This window comes from Budorcas taxicolor, chromosome 5 (genome assembly GCF_023091745.1).
Source record: "Budorcas taxicolor isolate Tak-1 chromosome 5, Takin1.1, whole genome shotgun sequence".
Classification (NCBI taxonomy): domain Eukaryota; kingdom Metazoa; phylum Chordata; class Mammalia; order Artiodactyla; family Bovidae; genus Budorcas; species Budorcas taxicolor.
Window position 1 is genome coordinate 109,041,202 of NC_068914.1, and position 23,346 is coordinate 109,064,547.

General features: G+C 38.9%; 1 protein-coding gene across 1 annotated transcript in view; it reads left to right on the forward strand.

Moving 5' to 3' along the window:
• Positions 1-23,346, forward strand: part of UTP20 (UTP20 small subunit processome component) — an 86,999-nt gene that overhangs the window by 15,478 nt on the left and 48,175 nt on the right. Inside the window, exons 15-25 of the mRNA XM_052640944.1 lie at positions 1,321-1,426; positions 4,889-5,039; positions 5,726-5,788; positions 6,566-6,724; positions 8,190-8,266; positions 9,020-9,099; positions 9,463-9,706; positions 14,991-15,176; positions 18,736-18,826; positions 19,881-19,966; positions 20,741-20,866. Of these exons, the coding sequence (XP_052496904.1) occupies positions 1,321-1,426; positions 4,889-5,039; positions 5,726-5,788; positions 6,566-6,724; positions 8,190-8,266; positions 9,020-9,099; positions 9,463-9,706; positions 14,991-15,176; positions 18,736-18,826; positions 19,881-19,966; positions 20,741-20,866 (1,369 nt within the window). The remainder of the gene's footprint in view (positions 1-1,320; positions 1,427-4,888; positions 5,040-5,725; positions 5,789-6,565; positions 6,725-8,189; positions 8,267-9,019; positions 9,100-9,462; positions 9,707-14,990; positions 15,177-18,735; positions 18,827-19,880; positions 19,967-20,740; positions 20,867-23,346) is intronic.

Genomic DNA, 23,346 nt, shown 5'->3' on the forward strand with positions numbered 1-23,346 from the left:
AAGGTAAAGCAGCAGAATGCTACTACTGTCAAAGAAATGAGATACAACTTCGAGTACCAGCTTGTGTCTTATTCGCATCTTCTATGCCCAGTCCAGCCCCAGTGTATACTTGTCCCCCAGCATTTACTTATTCTGGGCAAGACACTCTCTTGTACCCCCTCCAGCTGCTCTTATGTATGTGTCCCTACTGCCTGGAGTCCTTTCTGGGTCTGTCATCATTCGGTGAACTCGTAGCTTTCAAAGCAACTCCAGCACAGTATCTCTAAGAAGGCCTTCAACTCATCCAGGCAGAATTAGATTGCCCTGTCCCAAACACCATTCCTGTTGTATACGTGTCCATCTCTCCCTACTCCCTGATAACAGCAGTTTAAAAGTAGGCATTTTGATCAAAAGAAGGTAAGTATTAAAATTTTGATACAATTAAAAAATAAAAGGTATTTTGTTTTATTCTAGCTCAGTATTTTTTGTTCCTAATCTGTATATATGGTAGTCACTCATTTAAATATTAATGTACTAGGTTCTGTGTTTAGTATCTGTTTAGACACTAAGCAGACATGTTTAGAGAATTTCCAGTGCTCTGTAGCCACGTGTGGCTAGTGACTGCCATATGGGATTGTGGCTACACATTGGCACATGTATAGAGCATTTCTACCGTTGCGGAAAGTTCTGTTGGATAGCCTTGTTCTAAGGCTAGAGCAGAGGTCAGCCTTTTTTTTGTGTAAAGGACCACACGGTCAAGATTTTAGCTTTTGTGGGCCACGTTCAGTCTTCAGTCTTTGTGGCATATTCTGTTTATTTGTTGTTTTAAACAACCTTTTAAAAATGGGAAAAGCATTCTCATTTTGTTGCCCATAAAAAACCAGACTACCTACAAAATCTGACTTGTGGGTCATAGTTTGCCAACCTTTGATCTAGGATTAGATGATTATCTAACTAACATAAATGGAGTGGATTGTGTGATTTCTTATAAATTGGAGTCATAAAATCAACTTGAGTTTTATACAAAGACAATTTCTTAGCTTTTAGAAAGTCTAAGTCTGTTCTCCTCAAAAGTTCTAATTTTGATAATGCCAGTCAGTAGAACCATTGAATTTTCTCATCTCAGTTGAAGGAAACATACATTTTTACTCTATTTCTGAATATATTTTTCTCTTAAGAAAGTTAAAGACTTGAAACCTCTTTCAGTTCCTTTCTGTTATATTCTGACATTTGACAGAAAATCCTTCAGAAGGCACAGATTCACTTTAATTTAGGAACTCTATGATAGTTATTGTATCAAAGAAATAAATAATGTGGTCTCTCCTGTTTTTCTGCCTTTAGGAAACTTATTTGTTCTTTGTCAAGCTGTAAATACTCTGCTAGGTTTGGAAGAATCTTCCGAACTTCTTCGTTTGGTTCCTGTGGAACGTGTGAAGAACTTAGTGTTGTGAGTAGGCCTACCTTCCATTCAGCTTAATGATGAATCAGATATAAAGGCTTCTGTGTTTGTGAAATGTTGGGTCTATTTTTCACCTGAGCTGTATTCACATAGCAAATTTATTATCGATTTAAATACTTCAGTTAAAATAAGAACATTTCAGATACAGTCTTTAAAGATGATTCATCTTTGTAAAAGGTATTGTACTGTGCATGTAGATTTATAGTATCACAGAGTATTGTGGGTAGATAATGTCAGTCGCATGACATTGCACAGTGGTTCCCGCATATACATTTCTGCTTCTTTCACCATCTTTCTCAGCTTTACACATTTAGCGAACTCTGCTGTGGTCCTTCACTATATACCAGACAATTCAGTTTTTGGTCTCTTCAGTTTATTTTTATTTGAGTCGTAACACAGGGCCATTTCTCAGAGCCATTCAGCTTAGCGCCCCTTCTAAAGATCAGGCCGTTTGAAAATCTTGTAGTTTGCTTCCATTTCCGGAGTCTAATCCAATTTATCTCCATGCTTTTAAAAATATATTTGTTCATTTACTTCATTCAATAAATAGTTATTGCTTTTCTCATATACCAGACCCTATTCTAGGCACTGGGAGACACAGTATATGACACAAAATCCCCTGCCTTCATGGAGCTAACACACTAGCAAGAAGAGACACTAAACAAAATAAACAACTGCATATTTTAAAATATGTAGCCTGTTGGACAGTAGTAAAGTTGGGATAGGGCGAGTCTGGAGGTTGGGAACAATAGGATTTTTAACTAGGGGAGTCCTTACGAAGAAGGGGACATGTGAGCAGAATCACAGAAGCAGTGAGGGAGTAAGCCATGGGGATGTCGGGGCCCCTGGGGGAGACATGAGTGCTGGGGCTCCATGCAAGTGCCTGACTAGAGCATCAGGGAGCCACTGTCCCTGAGCGGAGCCAGGAGTAGGTGATACGAGAGGTGGAGGTGGCAGGCAGAGCTTGACCTCTGGCCATCGCAGGGCTTGGGCTTTTACTCGGGAGTGAAAGGGAAAGCCCGGGTTTTTTTTTTTTTTTGATAGGGGAGTGACTCAGGCTGATGCAGGATCACTCCAGCTGCTATATTGAGAAGAGACTGAAGGAGGATAAAGGAGACCAGTTTGGAGACTTACTGCAATAATACAATCTGGGCAAGGCAGCCCTGTCTCTATTGTTAATTGAATTGCCTTAAATTCCTTTAAGGAGAGAATTTGCTGTCATCCTACTTATCATATTACATATGTTGCCCCCTAGCCACTGTTTCTTTAAAATCATCAAACTTCTCACACTGTGTTCTTCAGTGGGAAGAATTTAAGGCATCTGTGGAGGTTTTGAAACAGAAAGGCACTCATAACAGAGTAGGGTTTGTCTGTCCCCTGCAGAAGGCCAGCTGGTCTCCCAGGCAGGTGCTTTTAGCCTCGGAGGCCTGGAAACCTCTAACGGGAATGGATCAGCTTGGAGGGTGGCGGTGACAGCTCCGGTTGTAAAAGTTGTAGGTGGAGGCCTCTGTGCTGAATGTGGGCTGGTTATTGGTTAAGCCAGAGGTTTCACAGCCACGACAATCTGGATTTGAACCTTGTCTCTACTACTTACCAGCTCAGTAGCCTTGAGTTAGTTCATCTCCACTTTATTCTCAAAAAGGAATAGCCGTATTGCCCTCTTAGAGATAGAATCAAACCCAGAGTGCAGTGGTAACTGTGCAAATTGCATTTATTGTATTTTCATTTTGTGCTGGTCACTCTTCTGAGTATTTTCTGTATGTTAATTAATGCAATCTTCACAACTCCCTGAACTGGAAGTACTGTTCACATTATAAAAGGGAGAACTAAAGCTCTCAAATAAATTCAGGGGCATCCCTCAATGGATCAGTGATAAAGAACGCATCTGCCAATACAGGAGACACAGGTTTGATCCCCTGATTTGGGGACATCCCAAATGCTGTGGAGCAACTAAGCCCGTAAGCCACAGCTACTGAGCCTGTGCTCTGGAGCCTGGGAACTGTAATTACTGAAGCCCGCATGCCCTAGAGCCTATTGCTCCACAAGAGAAGCCACCGTAATGAGAAGCCTGCGCACCACAACTAGGGTGGACCATTCTCCGCAACTAGAGAAAAGTCCGTGCAATAGTGAAGACCCAGCACAACCCAAAAAACGTTCTTAAGTAAATCCAGAATCCTAGGTGCTCAGTACCCACTGCTGCCCTGTTGGGAACCACCATCTCTCATCTGGTGATGACAGTAGCTTCCTAACAAGGTTCCTTGTTTCCATCCTGGCCCTGCTGCTGTCCGTTTTGAACCCATCAACAGTGATTCTTTTCAGTTGAAAGAGTACATGTCACTCTTTTGCCAACAACCCTCTGACACTGAATTTTGGCCAGGGGCAATTCTGGAGACTTTTTGATTGTCACAACTGGGGGCTGCCAATGGGGTCTGGTGGGTAGAGGAGTGTCCTGCAGTGCACAGGACGGGCCTACAGCGAAGTCCCTGGTCCACACAACAGTGGAGCCACTGATGAGAAACCCTGCTCCCATGGTATCCAGCTCCTGCGGGATGAAGTCCACAGTCCTCGTGGTGTTCCTTGGGGCTCTGTAATCTTAGCCCTGGCTTCTGACCTCATCCCCCATCATGCTTCGTTCAGCCTGTTCCAGCTGGAGTGGCTGCCTCAGTTCTGCTCACAGGGGCAGGCACACCTATCTGGGAATTGGCATTGCTGCTCCCTGTGCCTGGAGTGCTTTTCTTCCAGGTGTCCTGCAGCTCACTTCTTGACTTCCTTCAGTTTCTGCCTTCCGTGACCACCCCTCCCGACCCCCAACACCAGTCTTCTCTGTCCAGCCTCCTTTCCCCAATTTGTTTTTGTCCACCATCCTCACCACTGTCATTAATTATTTACTTGTGAGCTACGTTCTGATATTAGAATAAGGGACTTTTTCTGTGGTTTCCTGCTATATCTAGGAAAAGTCACTGGTACATGGTAGACAATAGATATTTGTTGGAGGATAGTACACAGCGGTTAAGTGGCTTATTTGGGGTTCCATCGCTGATGCGGATGGGCTGACTACCCTACCCCAAAGCTGGTGTGCCGGCCCCTGCTCTGTACCTCTTCCCTCATAACTCAGTGCCTGGGACATGGAAAACACCCCACAAATATTACACATCCTCTCATATGGCATTGTCATTTATTGCTGAAAAGACAGCATTGGACTTTAGTCACAATACAGTATTATAATCCTGTCTCTGCCTCCACTTGGCTGTGTGTCTTTTCTTGAGCTTGTGACTCACTATTGCTAAGCCTCAGATTCTTCATGTCTTAAGTGATGCTAAATGTCCACATATAACTTTTACCTGTTCTGTCTTACATTTCCGTCAGTGATAATCTTCTGTGGTTTCTAGTATAGCCTGACTTCTTTGGGGTGTGTGGCACACTTGGGGTCTAACAAATATCTCGTTGCAGAACGTTTCCTTTGGAGCCATCTGTGTTGCTGTTGGCTGATCTCTATTATCAGAGATTATCCTTATGTGGCTGCAGGGGGCCACTTTCAGAGGAGGCTTTAATGGAATTATTTCCCAAGCTACAAGCAAACATTTCGACTGGTATATCCAAGGTACTATGGTTTTGTGGTGTATTCTCTGCCTCTCATCTTTTGTTTTTATTTGTATTGCCAGGGGTTGTCAGAGGTCCTTAATCAGAAAATGCTGCTTTGAGGTGGTTTCTGTTTAAAGCCGTGATTCCTAAACACTGACCTACTAGCTGATTACAGCAGGATTAATTGGGGAGCTTACTAAAAATATGGATTCTGGGTCGCCACAGTCCCAAGTTCTGATTCAGCAGGCATAGGTGGAAGTAAAATATCCACACGGTTTTTCAAAGACTTCTTCTAGGTGATTCTGCTGCTCATTAAGGTGTATAGAAATACCTGAACATGTTGCTTGTAAATAAGGATCACTAATTTCAGTGGAATTAGAAGTTCAGTCAGAATCTTTGCACTTATTTATAGAGATGCTTATAGTGTCATAGTTCAAAGAAACAGCATGGTTTTATGAGCATGGTTTTACGGTTTCGTTATCTTCTCAGTCCAGTCTGGCCATTAATTTTCCCATGGACCGTTTGAGTCAGGTGTTGGTTGGTGTTAGAATATGAAATAAGATAGAATAAATATGTATTACTCTGACAAGTGGCAGGTATATCGTTTATAATTCCATGAAACTTAACTCTAGCTCTCATTGACTCTGTCAGTTTCTTCTTGCTTTTCAACTTTGGAGTTTGAAACATGCCTTTTAATTTCTGTAGATTCGACTTTTGACAATAAGGATCCTAAACCACTTTGAGGTTCGGCTTCCGGAATTAATGGAGGTATTTTAACTGTTCATTTTGGATAACTTAAAAAAAATGTAATATGATATATTTTTTCCTAAAATGATAATTTTGCAGAAAATTCAAATACTATGTAAATATCTATCACAAAATTTGAAGAAAAAAAATTGTAATTCTTTTTCCTGCACTTTCAGTAAGGCCATCACTGAAAATCCAGTTACTTGGTGACTGTTAGACTTTTGTACATATGTATATAATTTAGTACATACTTATATAATTTAAACAAATGGTGTCACACAGTGTTTTCCATGTCAGTTCCTCCAGCGCTACCTTATTTCTTTTAAAGTTTAAATAGTGCCCCACTGTTTAAAATGTTGTATTTAACCAGTTCTCTCTTGCTGGATGCTTAGGTGGGTTATTGGTAGTCTTCATCATTTCCAATAATACTGCTGTATACATTCTTACACAAATATCTGTACAGTAACACAAATGACTGCTTCCAGAAGTAGAAATTACTTCTACTTAGAAGTAGAATTGTACAGTGAAAGTATATATACATTTGCTTTATTTTGATAAATGTTGCCAGTCTAGAGATTTTTTTACTTTTCATGCCTGTGCTAGACCTTAAACATAAATTACTGACCAAAAAGTAAGTAGTGTGAAGAAAGAATCATTTACTCCAAAAATGTGTTACTTATTTAATTTAAAACGTTAATATATGCCAGTTTTTATCTTTTAGACTTCTGTGCACATTTGATAACTCTTTTTGGAAAATAAAAACACTGACCTTCCTCTTGGTTTCCTGTGGTTGTTCAGGATGATGGGCTCTCAGAGCGTCAGTCTGTCTTTGCTATACTGCGCCAGGCAGAGCTCGTGCCAGCCACTGTGAATGATTACAGAGAAAAGCTCCTTCATTTGAGAAAACTCAGGCACGATGCAGTGCAGTCTGCAGTCCCTGATGGGCCATTACAGGAGGTAAAACACTTTTAAAAAAATATTTAATTTATACTTTAAGATCTGCCTAGCTAGCTTTTTTTTAAAAGAGGGAAAAGTGGAGAGAATTTTTTTAAAAAAGAACTTTTTAAAAAGAATTTAAATAAATTCCCAGCTGTTTAGTGTTTTGAGTTAAACGACTCTGCAGCCTTTTCAATAGTAACAATACTCTGTTATCCTCCCTTCTCCTGAGTGTGTATAGTATGTGAGAATAAGGGAGCTTCCCTGGTGGCTCAGACGGTAAAGAATCCGCCTACAATGCAGGAAACCTGGCTTTGATCCCTGAGTTGAGAAGATTCCCTGGAGGAGGGCATGGCAACCCACTCCAGTATTCTTTCCTGGAGAATCCCCATGGACAGAGGAGCCTGGTGGGCTACAGTCCATGAGGTCTCAAGGAGTCGGACACAGCTGAGCGACTAAGCACACATGTGTGAGGGTAAATAGTAGGTAGCAGCAGGAGGAGCAATGTCAAGTTAACAGCCAGGTACAAAGAACTGGTGCTTTCAAACTGTGGTGCTGGAGAAGACTTGAGAGTCTCTTGGTTGGATGGCATCACCAACTCAGTGGTCATTAGTCTGAGTAAACTCTAGGAGATGGTGAAGGACAGGGAAGCCTGGTGTGCTGCAGTTCATGGAGTTGCAGAGAGTCAAACACAACTTAGCGACTGAATAGCAACTCACCTCCCGATTTTTTCAATGCAGCAGGACGTCAGCCCTCTACCTTCTCTATGAGGCATTTTCTGTCCATTACCCTTGATATATCATGATCCCTTTGGGAAGAAGGCCAAGTGGAGGCATTCCTGTTTCTGTCAGAGCAGTTCTGTCCCTAACTTGTTTTGTATGTCCTATGTTATGTTTCACTTGGAAAAGGGTTCTGCTGCTAAAGTAGATACAAGCACCACCCCCCAATAACAATGAAACTACCATGTTGCATGATGCTTCCTGAGCACATGGGGATGCTGGTGACAGTGGTTATCATTCCAAAAGGGATTGAGAAGACTTTACGTCCTCTGAACTAAACTCTTGATGTATAGTCTTAAGAACTCATATATCTGCTCGTGAAGCCCCAGCTGCCACTCACAGTACTGTGCTGGGTTCTTAGGCACCTGTACTTTCCTAATTACTGTTCACGTTTTGTCTTGTCAGGTGATGGCAGTGTTTGTCAGGAGTGAGTTTAATCATGAGTCAAATCTGTTGATTCAGATACATTCTTCATGCATAAACATCTGGAGTGAGTTTGAATACTATGTTTGGTTTAGTGATTCTTCTTTAGTGTTGAATAGCCAGTGACATTTTGGGGAGAGGATGGAAATTACTGTAACTGAAATCTGTATTGATACATAGAAGTTTTTTTCTTAAAACACAAGCTTCCTTCCAAACCTCAGGTTGTCCTAAGTCAGGATATTTGCATTTTGATGCTGATCTGAACTAGTTCTCTATGATTACAGGTGCCACTTCGTTATTTATTAGGCATGTTGTATGTAAACTTCAGTGCTCTCTGGGATCCTGTTATTGAACTCATAAGGTAAGCCTGGGTGAAATGGATGAAGCTGTTGTGCTTTCATTACTGCAGAATGATGGAGCCGGTATTGTACTCCAGGGTGTGATTTAAATGACTGGATGTGTATAGTATTTATAGTTACCTTAAAGACATTATGGGACAAGGTGAAGAAAAGATAAACATTAATTTATTCTATCTGATACCAAGTGTTTGACAAGTCAGATGTTTTATATATGCTTCTCTGTGCTTTGAAATCACTTTGAGGAACTTTCTCTTTTTTACTTTATGTTGCATGTCTATATTGTTGAATTTTTTATAGTAACAGTAATATAATAAAAGTAAAAATTTTAATACATAATTTTATTTGTATATATAAAATCCTTGAGCCAAACTTTAATTTTAAAATAAGACTTCTTAAAACCTTCGCTATCTAGTATCCAAAACCCTTTAATTCTAAAAAGTACTGTCATAATCATATGAAAATGCATATGTTGTGCCTCATTTGTAGAAATCTATTCTTTTGTAGGCATTTGTCTTCAGATTGTCTACCCTTTTTGTCAGATTGGAAATATATTATATATGCCCTCTCAAAAGCCTAACTATTAGTTCTAAGTAGTGTAAGTATTTTGAAAAATAAGAAGTACAAAAGTTGCTTATAACTCAAATTCAGGGATAACTTAATATTTTAATTATATCCTTTTTTACTTTTTTTTTCCCTGTGAGATCTCTCAAAATAAGACCTGTACTACATATTTGTTTTATGATCTTTACTCTTAGTTCTCATGCACATGAAATGGAAAATAAGCAGTTTTGGAAAGTCTACTATGAGCATCTAGAAAAAGCAGCTACACATGCTGGTATGTAAAGGAATTTAAAGAGAACTGAGGGGTGGGGGGAAAGATTGTTCATTTAATTATTTTTTGGCCATGCTGTGAGGGTTGCAAGATCTTAGTTCTTGAACCAGGGGTTGAACCTGTTCCACTTGCAGTGGAAGGGCAGAGTCCTGACCACTAGGCAGCCAGGGAATTCCCTAATTACTGTTGCTTAATTACACATGAAATTGGGAAACAGAAATGAGAAATAGATTATCTTTAATAACCTTTGTATATGGTTTATTGTTTGCTTGTATTACTAGAGAAGGAGATTCTCCCACTGGAAGACATACATAGATGTTGTTAGTAACATTTCTCTAGTGGTTATGATGACCTTTTTTCTTTCAGAGAAAGCATTGCAGAATGACACAAGAGATGAGGAGAAGTCCATTGGAGATGCAAATTGGGAGCAGACTCAGGAAGGAAACGTTGGAGCTCTTTATCACAAGCAGTTGACATTGAAAACTGACCTTCAGGAAAGACTGGACCACACCAATTTTCGTTTTTTGCTCTGGCAAGCTCTGGCAAAATTTCCAGAAAGGGTAGAGCCTCGGTCCAGGGAGCTTTCCCCACTTTTCTTGAGATTTATCAAGTAAGTGTTCTTTCCTAGGAATATGTCGCTAGTAGGGTATGAGGAAGAGAAGGTACAAAGTGAAATTCCCAGATTGGCTGAGTTCTTATATCTGTCATCTTTTCAAATCACTAGCACATCTCTAAAACACTGGCTCTATGGATAACAAATAAACTAGTTGTGTTTACTTGTTCTTACATGAATCAAAATCTAACCAGCTCATAAATGGTTTTAATAAAAAATTCCAGGTTGCAAAGTAAGAAAGGCCATACTGACTTATATCAATGCACAGTGGCCTTGTTGTTTCTTGCCCTATTGTTCGTTGTTTTTTTGTCTGCCTAGGGCTTAAAAGTACTTTCAGGTAACTCAACCCCAGCCACTCTTTTTTTTTTTAATTTTTTTTTTAATTTTTACTTTATTTTACTTTACAATACTGTATTGGTTTTGCCATACATTGACATGAATCCGCCACGGGTGTATACAAGCTCCCAATCCTGAATCCCCCTCCCACCTCCCACCCCATATCATCTCTCTGGATCATCCCCGTGCACCAGCCCCAAGCATCCTGTATCCTGTATCGAACATAGACTGGCACTTCGCTTCTTACACGATAGTATACATGTTTCAATGCCATTCTCCCAAATCATCCTACCCTCTCCCTCTCCCTCAAGAGTCCAAAAGTCCGTTCTGTACATCTGTGTCTCTTTTGCTGTCTCGCATACAGGGTCATCATTGCCATCTTTCTAAATTCCATATATATGCGTTAGTATACTGTATTAGTGTTTTTCTTTCTGGCTTCACTCTGTATAATTGGCTCCAGTTTCATCCATCTCATTAGAACTGATTCAAATGTATTCTTTTTAATGGCTGAGTAATACTCCATTGTGTATATGTACCACAGCTTTCTTATCCATTCATCTGCTGATGGACATCTAGGTTGTTTCCATGTCCTGGCTATTATAAACAGTGCTGCGATGAACATTGGGGTACATGTGTCTCTTTCAATTCTGGTTTCCTCAGTGTGTATGCCCAGCAGTGGGATTGCTGGGTCATAAGGCAGCTCTATTTGCAATTTTTTAAGGAATCTCCACACTGTTTTCCATAGTGGCTGTACTGGTTTGCATTCCCACCAACAGTGTAAGAGGGTTCCCTTTTCTCCACATCCTCCAGCATTTATTGCTTGTAGACTTTTGGATCGCAGCCATTCTGACTGGTGTGAAATGGTACCTCATTGTGGTCTTGATTTGCATTTCTCTGATAATGAGTGATGTTGAGCATCTTTTCATGTGTTTGTTAGCCATCCGTATGTCTTCTTTGGAGAAATGCCTATTTAGTTCTTTGGCCCATTTTTTGATTGGGTCATTTATTTTTCTGGAGTTGAGCTGCATAAGTTGCTTATATATTTTTGAGATTAGTTGTTTGTCAGTTGCTTCATTTGCTGTTGTTTTCTCCCATTCAGAAGGCTGTCTTTTCACCTTACTTATAGTTTCCTTTGTTGTGCAGAAGCTTTTAATTTTAATTAGATCCCATTTGTTTATTTTTGCTTTTATTTCCAGTATTCTGGGAGGTGGATCATAGAGGATCCTGCTGTGATTTATGTCGGAGAGTGTTTTGCCTATGTTCTCTTCTAGGAGTTTTATAGTTTCTGGTCTTACGTTTAGATCTTGAATCCATTTTGAGTTTATTTTTGTGTGTGGTGTTAGTAAGTGATCTAGTTTCATTCTTTTACAAGTGGTTGACCAGTTTTCCAAGCACCACTTGTTAAAGAGATTGTCTTTACTCCATTGTTTATTCTTGCCTCCTTTGTCGAAGATAAGGTGTCCATAGGTGTGTGGATTTATCTCTGGGCTTTCTATTTTGTTCCATTGATCTATATTTCTGTCTTTGTGCCAGTACCATACTGTCTTAATGACTAAGCCACTCGGTTTTGAACCTCTTGAACGTTTCTCATGATGCTGAGGAATGTGCTCTCAAAGAATAACAAGAACTTTCTGGAGTACTGTTTTACTTTGACTAGATATGCTCTGTGAGAGTCAGATTGCTTTAAAACGCTAAAGATAAGGGGTGCAAAATATAGAACAGTACTAGTCAATCAAAGGTAAATTTTCCGTTATCATTTTGTTACATGGGAAAATGGTGTAGGGTTGGGTTAGACAGGCCACAGACCACAGCCTGCCAGCCTTTTCAAGGAACAGCAGGGTGATCCAGGAAGAAAGTAGTTGGAGGTGAGAGCAAAAAATTTAACAGGAGAATGAATTTGTGTAGGGGCTTTGAAGTGACGGTAAAGACTTTGGTTTTTATTGTCAGTGGAATAGAAAGCCTTTGGGAAGGTTAAACAAGGATTACACAACGAATGTTTTCTCTAGAATTTTTCTGGCTTCTGTTTTGAGAATGGACTGTGGGACAGAAGTGGTGAGAGCAGAGGGACTGGGGAGGGGAGTTGGGAGGAGATGGCAAAAGTCTGTGCAAGAAACGATGGTGACTTGACCATGGTGGGAGTAATGCAGATGGTGAGAAGTAGTTGAATTTTGGACAGTTTTCAGATTTCAATTTAAAAAGGTACGTTTTTGAAGAATTGCAACTAGATTAACCTGAGGCATTTGCTAATATTACATGTAGGATAGGGGTTGTGAGTGGTGGGGGGTATGCAGTAAGGAAAAAAGGGAGAAAATAAGGATATCTATAAGGTTTTTTGGGGCCTGAGCAAATGGAAGGAGAAAGTTACCATTGACTGAGATTGGAAGAAATGCAGAAGTTTGCTGATTTGTGGGGAAGATCAAGAGTTGTTTGGTTTTGTTTTGTTTAAAGACATATTAAATTTGGGATACTAAACAGACATCTAAGTAGAGATTTCAAGTAGACAGTTGATTGTGGAGTTTAAAGTTCAAAGGAAAGGTTTGGTTTTAAGATAATAAATTTGAGACTCATCAGTATATGGATAGATTTTAAAATTATGAGATAGGGAGTGAAGTCACACCTGGGGTGTAAATGCAGGGAGAAAAGATTTCCAAGGACCAACTGTAATATTTTGAGGTTAAGGAACCAGCAAAGGAGTCCAGGACAGAGTAATAGAAGAACTAAGACCACTCAGTATTTCTTATAGTAATCAGTGGAATCAGATCTCTAAGACATCAGTTAGATGAAGAATAAGGGTTGACTTTTGACTTTAGAATGACCTTAACAAGAGTTGTTTTGGTTAATCTGATAGAGATGAAAGTATGATTAAAATGGGCTTAAGAGAAAATGGAGAAGAAAAATGGAAACAGCAAGTATGGACAGTTCTTACAGAAAGGAAGCAGACATAGGTGGAAGGAAGTTGGGAATGGAAAGAAGGCCTTTGGTGGTATTGCTGTTTAACTTAATTAAACAGTCTCTATGTATGTAATGCTGGTGTGAGGGGAAATTAGTCACACCAGAGGGGTTAAAATCGCTAGAGCCCTGTCTTTGAATAGGTAAGGGGAGAAAGGATCCCATGCATAAATAAAAAGGTTTGCATGAATAATTCATTCTGGGAAAGGTTACGAGCAAAGATGCACACAGGTCAATAGATATGGTGGTAGTAGTGTAATGATTTTCTCTTTTTCACCCTTTGGGCTTTAATTTATTTCTAGAACAAGAACAGTGACATTTAGCTTCCTTTCCTTGTTTTGAAGATCATGTAAAGTAATGTTTATCATTTGTTTTGTGAATTTCAAGGAGCTGTACCTATGTAAGCTGGTATTAAAGGTGTTAGTAGGATATGAAGTTCCTGTCATGTTGATTTTTTTAAGTTTTTCTGTAAAGAAATACATTACTCCTTAGCCTCATGTAAACATCTACCTCTGTTGGGACTAGGTACTGTGGAGGTGGGGATGGAGAGAGGAGGCTGTAACAGGAAGTGAGTCTCTGAGTTTAAAAAGATAATGACTAAAAAGATATAATTTTTAAAAAATGTTTAAGGTGAATTGGCACTTAATACCTATAACCAATATCTTGATAGATGATCCAAACTAATGGAAAACCCAAGAGTCACCTTTAAATCTGGCTTTGAAATACATTATGGGCTTTTTCTTTTGGGGGCTTATACGTTTATACTTCTAAATATTTTTCAAATAATTTGATATTAGTACTAACTGTGAATCCCTTGTAAACATTTTCTAAGAAGCCCCAAACCAGCAGCAGAAATGAATGACTAACAATAGAAACAGTATCTTAATAATAGGTGACATTTAATGACTACTTGCTGTGTCTTATAGACACTCTTATAAGTGCTTTGTATGAACTATCTTATTTATAAAAATACTTCATTTGGTTAATTGAGCGTTGAGAGTATAATACGGATGTTTTTAAATAGTGATGGTACAGTTTGTAAAGGACAGAGCAACTTTGTTCATTTCATCCATTCATTCTTTTTTTTTTTTTTTAATTTATTAAGGGCAAGAGCCTGCTAGCTAAGAATACAGCATTGAGCCTGGTAGTGTCTCAGCCCTCCAGGTGTGGTGTAGTGTATTAACCTGTAGTATATTTCTTTAAGGTGTGTTTATAGGATGCTGTCCTCAAACATGTGTCAGCATACTTTTGAGTGAGGACTTTAAAGTCAGTCTGATCAGTTTCCTCACATCTATAACCCAGCGTCATGCACAGAATAGACAACATGTTTATAATTGTTAGATTAATGACCCAAAGTGACACAAAAGTAATGCACTGAACAGTAGCCTTCAAGGTAGTATTAGTTACCTACAACAGTGGACCAAAATTTAAGCTATGGAATTCAATAACACATATGAATACCAACTGCAGAAGCTTCGAGGAGCCAAAACATGAAGCATTACTGATTTTCACTGCCTGGACGTTCCATTCGAGTCTGTCATATTGTGACTTCCCTCAAAAGCAACAGAACTGATAGTCCTCCCTGTCTTACCAGGCCATACCTGGAGGACTGGAATTTGTTGTGGCACTCTTTTTGAAAGGACATCCTCAAAACAGTGTATTTGGGCTACACATACAGCATGGTCTAAATACTGTAATATCATCTACCCCTACACACTCCTCCCCGAGTTGTGGTTCCAGAGACAGGGAGGCCGATTTCAGCTTAGTCCAAAATAGACATTTCAGTTATTCTCAACAGTGCAACGATGAAGCAGCTCTCTTCTGCAGTTAGTGATTGACTTGTCAGATAAGGTCCCTAAGAAAGGCTGCATTTAAATACTGTGGAAGACCTCCACTAAGGGGCCTCTGGCGTTTCTTCTGTGTGTGAGTCTATGAACTGGGGGCACACATTTGTCACAAGCGTTTAGGATATCTGTCTGATCTCTTTCCACTGTAGCAATGAGTATTACCCAGCAGATCTGCAGGTCGCACCAACCCAGGATCTGCGAAGAAAAGGCAGAGGGCTGGCAATAGAGGAAGCAGAAGAGGAGACTGCCGCCAGAGACGACGACGAGTTGGAGGAAGAGCTGGGGCCTCAAGAGGAACCCTCACAGAAGAAAAAGACAAGAAGAGCTGCAGCAAAGTAGGTTCAGCATTGCTGAAAGATCCAGGGCTCCGGTCCAGGGCTCTGGGAGGGGCAGGAAGAGACCTCGTATGACCGCCTGTGAAGTAGCCAGGAATGAGGTGAAATTACTCAGATAATTATTTACCAAACTGCTGCATCTTCCCAGGATTTTCTTTTACAGCCTAAAGAAAACTGCCAGTGTTCTGAGTTTTTTTTCTTTGCTTGCTTATTTTTTATTTTTTCTTGTTTAGCTGCAGTGTGTTAGAGTTGAGGGACTTTGGAATCATCTGCTTATAGCACCTTTTTATAGATGAGAGCCCTGGGCCCTGTAGCAGTTAAATGGCCTTGACCTTTGCCGTTCGCTTTCATAGCACTGGGACATTATGTTTGTGTGCTAGGGGAACACAGAATGGAACATATTTTCTTTTATAAATAAGGGTGTCAGCACTCTCAACTTGGTCTTTTGACTTCTGTCTTGATTACTTTTGGCTTTCTTCGCTTTTTCATGCTGTCATATTCTCTTTCTGGCTCTCTGGATTATTCATTTACCTAAATTGTTAGAAATCTTAGAAAAAAGAAGGGACTGTGCTTTCAGCTTACTTAAAGATTGTCTGAATTGAAGTATCAGGGATTCACCAGATTGGTGCTGCTGTGTTACTGTAACACTTTGCATCTCAATCTCATGTGCCCACTTGTTGAGTCTTTCCCATGAGTCATCGATTCACCTAGCATTCAGCAGCCGTATTGAGGTTCTTCTGCTAAATGCAGAGCTACAGAGGTGAGTGGTCTTTAGCCTCTGCAGAGCTGAAAGCAGTCTAATGCCTGGTGAAATATTTTAATAGAAATGTTTTTAAAGAAGTTACAGGAGCACAGTAAAAAAAATAATAATAGTAATTCTACCACAAAGGGAAGACTTTTACAAAGAGGAGATCACCTTTGGAGCTGAGAAACAAGTTTACCAGGCACAGGACATGCTGGCTGATGGAAATAGTGTATAAAGCACGGGGGCGAGAAAGATCACATCCCAGCCTCCCTGCTCCTGCCTTTCCACAGCTCTTGAGTGTTCTGTCGCCTACTACTTCCCCTAAGACAGAGATTGCTGCGTTTGTTTTCATGTGCTTCAGCATAACAGCTGGCCAAGGGTTTGTCCTCATATTTGTTTGCTGAGTGAATGAATAAGCTACTCAGGCGCTCATACCTCTTTTGTTCTTATCCTTGGACCTTTGCTATAGCATTCTTTTTGCAGTGCCCTTGCCTCATTGCTGCCAAGGGAAATTCTAGTCATAACTTCAAGGCGCAGTTCTCACAACTGCGCTCTTCAGTGAAGCTCTTCCTGTGTTTTGAAGTTATCTAATTATCTACCCACCTTCAAACTTTGATAACAGCTCCTCTGGTCAGATGCTGTTCCTTGCCTTGGATATTAATTTTTTTTTAATAAATCTTCCATGTAAATTTAAAGCTCTTTAAAGACAAGTTCCATGTCTTGATTAATTTCCCTGCCCCTTGTAGCCAAACCTAGAATGTTGCTAGCATTCAGCAGCATTGAAAGTGTAAGTAAATGTATAATCACATTCTTCTGGGGGCCATCTCAGTATATTCATAGTCCAATTTTATTAACCCATGGAACACACCCCTCACTGGTAGGTATTTAATGAGAACCTGTAAATTAACTTCTGTTTGTCTCTTGAAGGCTACATGGCACATAAAAAATACTTAGTAAATGTTGAGGGAAGGAATGTTTGTTTCAGTAGATTTTAAAATTATGTTTCGTAAAACTGCAAAGGCTCAGTGATAAGTAATTACAGGGACATTGTATCAGTCAGAGCTTACCAGAGAATTTGTTGGGTAGGTTGGAAACTGGAGCAGGATTTGATGCTATAGTCTTATATGTGAAATTCATAGGGTAGGATTACTATGTGACAGCCTTATGGCAGAATTCCTTTTCTGGGAAACATCAGTTTTTGTTCTTCCAGCTTTCAGTTGACTCGATGAGGCCTACCCACATTATTAAGGGTCATCTCCTTTATTTAAAGTCCACTGGTTGTGGATGTTAACCACATGTACAAAAATATTTTCGTCACAACACCTAGATTAGTGTTTTGTTATATAGCTGGGACGGTAACTTAGATTGACACATAAGACTAATCATCACAGGCATTTAGGTTAAATATAATAATAGTGCTTCCCTTACCCCTGTTTTTCTACAATATCTAAAGAGGTCATAATTTCCAGCTGTTTTTCTCTTTATTAACTAGTAAGACTTTCGGTTTTGCCTTTTTTTTTTTTTTTTGCCTATTCTTAGGCAAAGAAATGTGTTGTTCACTAAACTCTTAGGAACTGAAGTACCACAACTTGTTTTCTTTAATTCAGTCCTGCAGAAAAGCTGGAAGTCTTGTTCTTTGTTGAGATGAGGAATGAGATGCTGAGACATTCTGGGACTTTTCCCAAAGTCAGCAGCTCCGAATGGCAGAACCACACATGTGGCTTGGTTTCTACCTCTCTTCACTTCTCCCTGCTTAGGTTCTTGAAATAGGCAAATAACATCTCTCAAGATCTTAATTTATTCATTCAGTTTTTTAAGTTTTAATACCTCTTTTAAATTATACACGGAAAACAGTTTTCTCACGTGTTTTTAAAGCATCACGGAGTCTTAAGTATTAGGAAGCTGAACATGTAAATGCAGTGGAAGCTCTCTGCGCATTCTGTTTTGATGGAACCATTTATTTGAAGGCAACCCCATCTTCAAGTTTAAATTCCAACCACAGAACATTGTGCTATCTTTCTGTTTCTTGGTAAGCAAGAGCCATGGTTTTCCAAACTTGGACCTCTGTGGCCTGACATCCGTTTTTATGTTATATGAAAGTGAGGAAGCGTAGTATGTTCCACTTTCCTGTCTACTGCATAAAAACTAGACAGAAAAAAAAGGATCATTCCAAAATCATCTGTGTTCAATTTTGGAATATGTTAGTGTTTTGATTACTTTCTTTCTATATTTGGTTTCATTTAAACCATTCTAAGCACATCCTGCGGAGAAGGCAGTGGCACCCCACTCCAGTACTCTTGCCTGGAAAATCCCATGGATGGAGGAGCCTGGTAGGCTACAGTCCATGGGGTCGCTGAAGGTTGGACATGACTGAGCGACTTCACTTTCACTTTTCACTTTCATGCATTGGAGAAGGAAATGGCAACCCACTCCAGTGTTCTTGCCTGGAGAGTCCCAGGGACGGGGGAGCCTGGTGGGCTGCCGTCTATGGGGTCACAGAGAGTTGGACACGACTGAAGTGACTTAGCAACTAGCAAGCACATCCTGAATGGTTTTCTGAGGTTGGGAGCCTGAATTTCGGGGAAAGGCCTGCCTGAGATTTGGAATTACTGGAGAATGATTTCTTAAATTCAAGTAATTAAAACTTGCTAGTGTAATTAACAGTGAAACTGTATTTGAGATGTTTAGAGTACTTGTCAGAGAAAATTGGTAGATACTGTCATCTTACAAAAATAATGTCTGTTTTTATATCTGGTTTTTCTTTTTTCTGTTTTTCTCTCTGTATCTTTTGTTTGTTTGTTTTTTGCATTTTAGGCAGTTAATTGCTCATTTGCAAGTTTTCTCTAAGTTTTCAAATCCACGAGCCTTATATCTGGAATCCAAATTATACGAGCTGTATCTTCAGGTAAGTAAAATAAACTCTTGTCACTGTAGTTAGTTGTGAACTTTTTTCTACCATTTTCTTTACCCAAATAACGTCTAGGTTTTCAGTAATTGTTGACTAGGGCTGATTTCTACATTTTAAGTATATATTTTTTAACTAACAGATACTGTCTATACCTTGAGGAACAGTTTTAGACAGTACTGATTTAGTGGATTTTAAAGAAATTGAGGGTGACTAAACGTTAATTGGCTGTGTTAACAGTGGGTGTAGCAAAGTGTTCGTTGTCTTATGAGAAGGGAGTAGGCGTTTGTGCCAAGAGAGCTGCTACTTTTCACTGCTAGGCAAGTTAGCCTTATGGAGCCCTAGCGTTTCAGGGTCTGGTAGACTGAATGAAAGTAGGTGGAGTAGTAGTCTGTTGCAGTTATAGTATATGACCTTGAATTCCAGAAAATGTTGCAGAAGAAAAAAAAAAACTGATGTCAGAAGCAGAGTAAAGCATGGGATGTTATTCTTAGCCATCTGGGGAAATAAGATTTTATCTTTTCATTTGGAGATTTTTTAAATGAAACATTATTTTGGCAGAATTTATCCTTATTTTGTCTATAATTCAGATATAACTTGTTTATAAAATCAGAAGTCAAAACTCTCAGTTGTCGACAGGAAGCAAAGATCTGGACTGATCAGAGAGGCCTTAGAGCTGGGTCTTTCCTGGCATCTTACTGACTGTGGTTACCTTCATGGTATAAGAGCTTTCCCTCATTACAGGACCAATCCAGTTGGTGTAAATCTAAAGTCCTGTAGGGAATTGGCCTTGGCCAAAAGACAGACCTGAGAGTTTGGCATGTGGGATGCAGGTGTCAGAGTTGTGTTTTTGTTTTGTTCCTTATATACATTCTATTTATCTTATGTTACCTCCAGGACAATGTAAAGCTATTGTCATGAATCATCTTTAACCTGCATCTAAAAATTTAGATTCTAAGAATTTTAATTTAGCAAATTAGTAAAAGTAAATTACTATCTGATGGCATGTGTATATTTGACTTCATTCATTTATTTTATAAAATATCATTCCTAGTTGTTGCTACATCAGGATCAGATGGTACAAAAAATAACACTGGATTGCATAATGACATATAAACATCCACATATTCTCCCTTACAGGTAAGTTATTTGAAGCTAAAGAAATGGTTTAAGGGGCTATTTTTACTCTCTTTACCAGAGAGCCTCATAATTTTTTAAAGGCCCCAGGAAATTAACCCTCTTTTCTAAGGTAATCATAATGCTATTTTCAGGTAAGAAATGAAAACTAGAAGTATATTTGTTTGTTAAGAGTGCCTCTTCATAGATAATAAGGTAGGAGAGAGAATATTAATTGAAAAATATGTGTTGAGGTTATGTCATTTCTTCTTGCTTATATAATGGCATTAAAATATTGGTGATTACTTAAGGATCATCGTAATTACATTCCAAGAACTGAAGAAAGCTTTCATATTATGCTTTTTTAAACAGCTGAATTATTGACTAACCCCTTATAATCCCTCTGGGGCTTCCTTTGTGGCTCAGCTGGTAAAGAACCGCGTGCAATGCAGGAGAGGGTTTGATCCCTGGGTTGGGAAGATCCCCTGGAGAAGAGAAAGGCTACCCACTCCAGTATTCTGGCCTGGAGAATTCCAGGAACCATATAGTCCATGGGGTAGCAAAGAGTCGGACACGACTGAGCCACTTTCACTTTCACTATGATCCCTCTTACCTTTTAAAATTTGAAACTTGCCATTTTGGAAGGTATTTGTGTGAAGACTTTCTTTTATGGGTGTCAGCTACGATGTAAAATATTCTTAATGCCTATTTCTTTTATGTATATATTTATTACTCAATTATATTTTTAAAAAGTAGTTTTGATTAAGTGATGATTTGTGCTAAATTCTATTTTTAAAGGGAAAACCTACAAAGATTGCTTGAAGACAGAAACTTTAAGGAAGAGATAGTGCATTTTAGCATTTCTGAAGATAATACAGTGGTGAAAGCAGCCCACCGAGTAGAGCTGTTTCCTGTTCTGATGAGGTAATTTATACTCTTTCAAAACTGATCATAAGGATTGATCACAAAAACAGTTGTGAATATAGTATTACGATTCTTTCAGCAGTTGTAATGGAATATTTCATCTAGAATTTTATTCATTTTTATAATTGGTTCTTTGGGGAAAGTCAAATTGTTATAGAGACTTATTTTAAATATTTTGTCCCTAATATGAGGAAAGATCTTGACATTGTGTTTTTTTAATAGTGCTATTAAAATTAAATCCAGTATTTTAAATATTTTGTCCCTAATATGAGGAAAGATCTTGACATTGTGTTTTTTTAATAGTGCTATTAAAATTAAATCCAGTATTTCTCTAAGGTTTCAACCATTGAGAAATAGTAAAAATAATGCATTTGTTTGATAGGTAATGAATTATGAGATATAAAAACTAACCATGTATAAAACTTTATTATAGTTTTTACTGGATTTTTCTGGGTCAAAAAATAATTGTAAATAACAGTCATCAGTCAGCTTGTTAGTCCCTGTTTAAAAACCTCTGAGGTCCCATTTTACTGAGAACAACAGATGGAGTCCTTACTACTCCTGTAAGGGCCTGATATGACCTAGCCTAGACCTGCTTCTCTAACATTTCTCTCATTTACCACCCCTCTCAGAGCCCACACCACAGTCTTTCTTCACAGTACTTAATCATCCATCATGGCCTCTTACTATCCGTCTTCTCTACCAGAAGACAAACTCCATGCCCCTTAGGCAGTAGTGGTAGGATGGAGTTTGTCTTCTCTTTTCTGATATAAATACCCTCTTCACTGTTTTGTCATTTGATCTACATATTCCCTACAGAGCCTAATGAATTAATTGGAGTGGTGGTAGTTGTGGTTATCCTTGTCTAGCTACTGTATTTAACAGTAATGTTTCTAGAACAGTTGTTCTTGTCTTAGAGTGTGGTCTGCTCCTTCTTGGTGGGGGCTGTCCCAGAGATGCTTCTGGGACATCCACGAGGTTAAAACTTTCTTCATAAAGACATTCCCTTTTCTCCTTGTGCTCCTGTTTATGCTGACCAGGCAAAAGCAATGATGTATAAAACTCCAGGTGCTTAGCATGAATCAGGACAGTGGCTCCAAACTGTGCTAGTCATTCTTCATTGCCACAAACCTAGAGTTAAAAAAAAATTAAAAGTTGGTTTCACTCACTGCCCTTATTGAGTCTTGAGCCTTGAGTACTTGTCTTTATTGAGCTTCCCTGGTGGCTCAGAGGTTAAAGTGTCTGACTCCAATGCAGGAGACCCGGGTTCGATCCCTGGGTCGGGAAGATCCCCTGGAGAAGGAAATAGCAACCCACTCCAGTATTCTTGGCTGAAGAATCTCATGGACAGAGGAGCCTGGTAGGCTCCAGTCCATGGGGTCACAAAGAGTCGGACATGACTGAGCGACTTGTCTTTATTATTCTGTATGAATTGAGAGGTATGCATAAAACACTTCTTCAGCTCACTGGTTTCCATGGAATTTTTTATCAGGTTTTCCAAGTAAGTGATGCATATTACAGAATCATTCATGGGTAAAGATCTGTTCAAAGTGCAAAGTAGACAGATGGATTTTAATGTAACAGAGTTTACAAAGTTCACTGATAATGGTTTTAGATTCCACCTTGCAACTAGCCTTTAAGAAACTGCCTCTTCTTGAGCTTTGGTGTAGAATCAAAATGGAATATTCACAGTTATCTGAGAAGAATTATCTGAAAGTTTATAAAATATGTTCCCCTTCTCCAGTTGCATACCTGTGTAAGGCTGGATTTTCTTCAACCACAGTATATTGCAACAGATTGAATGTAAAAGCAGATAGGAGGATTCGTTTATCTTCTAATAAGCCAAGCAATAAAGAAATTTGGAGAGGAAAAAAATGTACAACAGTGCCTCTGGTCTCTCTCATTTGGAGAGGGGCAGGTTTGGAAGATACAGTTTTTATTAAAAATGTATAAATACTAATAGGTAAAAGTCACATATACAAAAGCTCTTCAGTAATTTTTAAGAGTAAAAAGGGATCCTAATATCAAAAAGTTTGAAAAGCATTGTCTTTAAATTTTTTATGTTAAGTCAGTAATTCTATCACGATAAGAAGGTAGCTTTTATTACTATGTTATTTAGTTTTTTACTAAATGGATGTTGAATTTTATTAGAATGCCTATTGACATGTATTTAAATGATCATATTAACTTTTTTCTATGAGCCATTGATATGTATTAGTAGATTTCACTGGTGATTCTTTCTTGCCTTCCTGGAATAATCCTTATTCAGCTTTAATACCGTTTTAATGCAGCACTGGGTACTGTTTTCAGAAATGTTGTAGACTTCCCCCACCACCCCATTATGTATTTATTATTATTGAAGTATTTATAATATTGTGTTACTTTCAAGTGTACAGCAAAGTGATTATTTGTATATTTTTTCAGATTATTTTACATTTTAGGTTATTATGAGATACTGAATATAGTTGTTCCCTGTGCTA